Source organism: Salvelinus sp. IW2-2015, unplaced genomic scaffold (genome assembly GCF_002910315.2).
Source record: "Salvelinus sp. IW2-2015 unplaced genomic scaffold, ASM291031v2 Un_scaffold3910, whole genome shotgun sequence".
NCBI lineage: Eukaryota > Metazoa > Chordata > Actinopteri > Salmoniformes > Salmonidae > Salvelinus > Salvelinus sp. IW2-2015.
In genome coordinates, this window is record NW_019945184.1 from 1 (window position 1) to 5,034 (window position 5,034).

Consider the following 5,034-nt stretch of genomic DNA (forward strand, 5'->3'; position numbering starts at 1 on the left):
GTAGTATGATAGGTGTTGTTTTACAGGGTCAGTCATAGTAGTATGATGGGTGCAGTGTAATGTGTTGTTTTACAGGGTCAGCCATACTGTAGTGGTACTGCGCCCCTAAAGCAATTTAGGGTTTTTAGTGTCTTGCTCAAGGGCTCATTGACAGCTTTTGCACCTTGTTGGCTCAAGTATTCTAACCAGTGACCTTTCAGTTATAGGCCCTACACTTTAGTTGCTAGGCTACCTGCCTAATATGTAATATATATTACAGTTTGGTTACTGTCCCAACACTAAAACCCCTAACCTACCTGCCTAATATGTAATGTATATTACAGTTTGTTTACTGTCCCAACACTAAAACCCCTAACCTTCCTGCCTAATATGTAATATATATTTCAGTAAATGTATTGTATGTATTGAATACATTTATATATATATATATATATATATATAGCCTGTTGTATGTAATGCATTTTTGCCACTCTGTATCATATTATATAATAAACCTTATGTATCACCTAACCTAGCGTCTCTCTGGTGCCCCTACAGGCCAGACGCTGTACGGCAGGGTGCTGTGGAACCCGGAGCAGAACCTGAACGCAGCCTACAAGCTGCAGCTGGAGAAGGTGTACCTGTGTACGGGACGGGATGGATACGTGCCCTTCTTCGACCCCACAGGGACTCTGTACAACGAGGGGCCTCAGTACGGCTGCATCCAGCCCAACAAACACCTCAAACACAGGTTCCTGATCCTGGTATGTATATCTACAGAGATGGAAAGAGTCCTATGTTTTCCATGTCTGCCATGGAGCTGCCCATCCTAATACAGGTTTTGTGGCAATTGTGCCCTCTATTCATCTCTATGATGGTATAGTTTCTATTCAACTCCCGTTGTCCTCTTGTAGTGGTTGGATATATTGGTGATGTTCCAGGGTGTTTATTTTCACAGTCGTGCTGCACATCTCAGACGATTTCCATGTCACGTGAATGTGCTTCCTGCTTAAAAACACTGATAATCTGTGCAGTGTGACTGCAATTTTGACAAACCTTGAATTGCAGGCAGTGCCACTGCTTGTAGATTTACATATAGTCCTTTTATCAGACACTTTTATTCCAACCCGACTTCTATTACAGAGAGCATACTGCACATTCTTTATAAATCTGATCCCTTCGGGAGTTGAACCCACAACCTAAGTGTTTGCTTGCACCACGCTTTTACCAATTTTGAGTCACATAGTTGACTGTGACCTTTTGGTTTTTCTGTGGTATGTCACCCAACGTAAACAGCCACCCATGTGACCCGATAGACTGGTTTGTTCCACGTCGCTTAAAGAGATAAGGACTTAAAGAGATAAGACTTTGAGCTATTCAAATAGGAGGAATCTTATTGGTGTACAAGTCACTGCTCTGGTATCCTATTGTTGGATCGTTTATGCTAATGTTTACAACAATGGGTGTATGGCAGGCTATTGTCACAAATGCTGGAAATTACAAATTTTACTGAAACTATATGTTTTACTCAAACTATACATTTTACTCAAACTACACGTTTTACAGAAACTACACGTTTTACAGAAACTATACGTTTTACAGAAACTACACGTTTTACAGAAACTACACGTTTTACAGAAACTACAAATTTTATAGAAACTACACGTTTTACAGAAACTACACGTTTTACAGAAACTACACATTTTACAGAAACTACACATTTTACAGAAACTACACGTTTTACTGAAACTGCACGTTTTGCTGAAACAACAACTGAAAGTCCAAGCTTTACTTAAGCAATAAGGCCTGAGTGGGTTTGTGGTATATGGACAATATACCACGGCTAAGGGCTGTTCTTACCCACAACGCAACACGGAGTGCCTGCATACAGGCCTTAGCCATGGTATATTGGCCGTATACCACAAAACCCCCCGAGGTGCCTTATTGCTATTATACCACGGCTGTCAGCCAATCAGCATTCATGGCTCAAACCAACCAGTTTATAATGAGATTTAAACAACAATTGTACTAATGTACTTTCCACATCTGCATCTATAGCCTACATCCAGCAGTTAGCTAGCCTTGTTAGCATGTATGCTAGCGTTTGATTTGATAGTGTCTGGATAAGTTGAAATGACGGTGTTGTAACGTCTCTCCTTTAGGACCGGAAGCAGCCTGACGTCTGTGACAGGTACTTCCATGACGTTCCCTTCGAGGCTAACTTTGCGTCGGATATCACCGAACTACAGACCATGACAGCCATACCTGGTGTTGATGGATTTACCATGAAAGTTGATGCCCTGTACAAGGTCAGCGAAGACAAAGACTTATCCACTTAACTGTAATGATTTATTCAATGATAATGTACTGCTTATGAATGCATTATATAGGAGTTGTAAATGTGTTATGAAGGCCTTAGGTACCCTTCAAAAAGGTCTTCAAGTTCGGGGGTAACTCTCAGAGAAGTAAAATGATTGATCTGATTTATCTCCATGGTAACGCTCTCTCTTTTGATTGACAGGTGGAGGCGGGGCATCAGTGGTACCTGCAGGTGATCTATGTGATTGGTCCAGAGTCCATCTCCGGCCCCAGGATCCAGCGTTCTCTGAAACATCAGCTTGCCCACAGCAGCGACATGGGGCGGGCTCGCAGGGACCTGACCAATCAGCTGAGGCAAAGCATCGACTACAGCCGCGCTCGCCGGGACCTGGTGGACCAAAGTGGACATCTCACCCTCGACGAGTCTCTGATCTATGATAACGAGGGCGACCAGACGAAGAACGGAACCAACATGAAGATTCTCCGACTCGAGGTCCCCGCTGCCTCCACATTTAACCCCCAGATGGGAGGGTCTATGGGCGGGGGTGTGGCTGCGCTGACCCTGCTGGTCCTCGTCCTGCTGGGTTCCTTTTTACTCTTCAGGAAGTGCCGACGGTCGGCTGGAATGAAGCCGTCCAAGATGGCGGAGGAGTACCCTCTGAACACCAAGGTAGAGGTCTATCTAGAGAAGACCCTAGAGAAGAACTTCAGCTCCAAACACTGTACAGTCAGGAACATCAACCTCAACATCAACCGGAATCACGACAACGTCAACTCTAAGGTCAACGGAGGGGCAAAGGTCAACGGAGCGGCGAAGGTCAAGCAGGTCAACCTGGAGGTCAAGCTCCACAACAACCTCGACAACGACGGCACTGAGGTCTGAGGATCTCCCGCCTCCCTCCGGTGTTTCCCCTAGCTAGATTATTTTTCTAGACAGGGCGACAAAGGCCCCCAAAAGTAAGACCCTGGTCCTCCTCCTCAACGTGTCAGTTTATACCAGTAGAAGTAGCAGTTCTACACTCCAACTACTCATAGGGGAAACATTGTGAAAAATATCCTGAAATTAAGGAGTATTTAATGACAAATCTAAAGCAAATCTTGTTTAGAGTACTGGAATAATATATTGTTCGCTAATGTATTTTTCTACGACCGTGATGCGAGATAAAAAACAAAACAAAAAAAAACGTGTTTTTGACGGCCAGCTATGCAGCATTTACTCAAATCATTTCACACCTGGGCTACCACCTCAGGAATAGAGAAATGAGTGAACTATCGCATAAAACAGGATTCAGTTTTTCCTCATTTAAAAAAAAATGAATCGTCATCGTTGAACGACGACCAGAGACTTTGGAATCAGTCATCAGGTGAAATCTGCTGCCTTTGTTTTCGCTTTATAACAACAACAACAACGCCAAAATGATCAATGTACACTAGGTAGCTCAGGGACTTTTTCTGCAGCTTGTCTTAAATAGTTTAAATCGTTCAGATATATCTCTGCCTCATCATTTCATTGTCACAATATGACTGCGATGAAAGTATTAAACACACTAATGTCCCCATGTCCTAACTCCACGTTCATTCATCATGCAGTCGATTCATAGAACATTTGTTAGGATTCAGGCCTATAGTGTTTTATGATCTATTGTCCACAACTGAAATAGTAGTGTGTTAATTATATACACTGAGTGTATAAAACATTAGGGAACACCCCCTTTTGCCCTCAGAACAACCTCAAATTGTTTTGGGAATGGACTCTACAAGGTGTCGAAAGTGTTCCACGGGGAAGCTGGACCATGTTGACTTCAACATGGCTGGATGTCCTTTGGGTGGTGGACCATTCTTGATACGTACAGGAAACTGTTGAGCGTCTAAATTCCAGCAGCGTTGCAGTTCTTGACACACTCAAACCGGTGCGGCCTGGCACCTACTACCATACCCCGTTCAATGGCACTTAAATATTTTGTCTTGCCCGTTCACCCTCTGAATGGCACACATACACAATCCATGTCTCAAATGTCTCAAGGCGTAAAAATCCTTCTTTAACCCGTCTCCTCCCCTTTCATCTACACTGATTGAAGTGGATTTAACATCAGTGCCATCAATACGGGATCATGACTTACACCTGTATTCACGTGGTCAGTCTATATCATGGAAAGAGCAGGTGTTCCTAATGTTTTGTACACAGAGTTTATATTCAAGTGCAATTACTACTACATGAACTCTCTCTCTCTCTCTCTCTCTCTCTCTCTCTCTCTCTCTCTCTCTCTGGAGAGAGACGAGAGAACGAGAGACGGAGAAGAGAGAGAGGAGACGAGAGAGAAAGAGGAGAGAGAAGAGAGGAGGAGTAGAGGAGAAGGAAGATGAGAGAAGGGGAGATGAGAGAGAGAGAGGGAGACGGAGAGAGAGAGAGAGAGAGGAGAGACCACGAGAGAGAGAGACGAGACGAGAGACGAGGAGAGGGGAGGGGAGAGAGGGAGGGAGAGGAAGAAGAGAAGAGAGGAAGAGAGAAGAGCGGAAAACGAGCAGAGTGATTTGACGAGAGAGAGGAGGAGAAGAAGAGAGGAGAAGAAGAGAGAGGGACGGAGAGAGAGAGCAGATGAGAGAGAGATTAGGAACGAGGAGAGACGAGAGAACGACGGAAGAGAGAGGAGGAGAGAGAGAGAGAGAGGAGATGAGAGAGGGAGAGAGCAGAGAGAGAGAGAATGAGAGAGAGAGAGACGAGAACGAGAGCAGATG

General features: G+C 44.3%; 1 protein-coding gene across 1 annotated transcript; it reads left to right on the top strand.

Moving 5' to 3' along the window:
• Positions 1–537: 537 nt before the first annotated feature.
• On the top strand, positions 538–4,534 carry LOC112076656 (extracellular matrix organizing protein FRAS1-like; the record flags this gene model as incomplete). The annotated part of the gene is made up of 3 exons (XM_024143375.2): positions 538–743; positions 2,142–2,288; positions 2,501–4,534. Coding segments are annotated over 3 exons (1,034 nt in total), but the record flags the coding sequence as incomplete, so codon positions are not given.
• Positions 4,535–5,034: the final 500 nt, after the last annotated feature.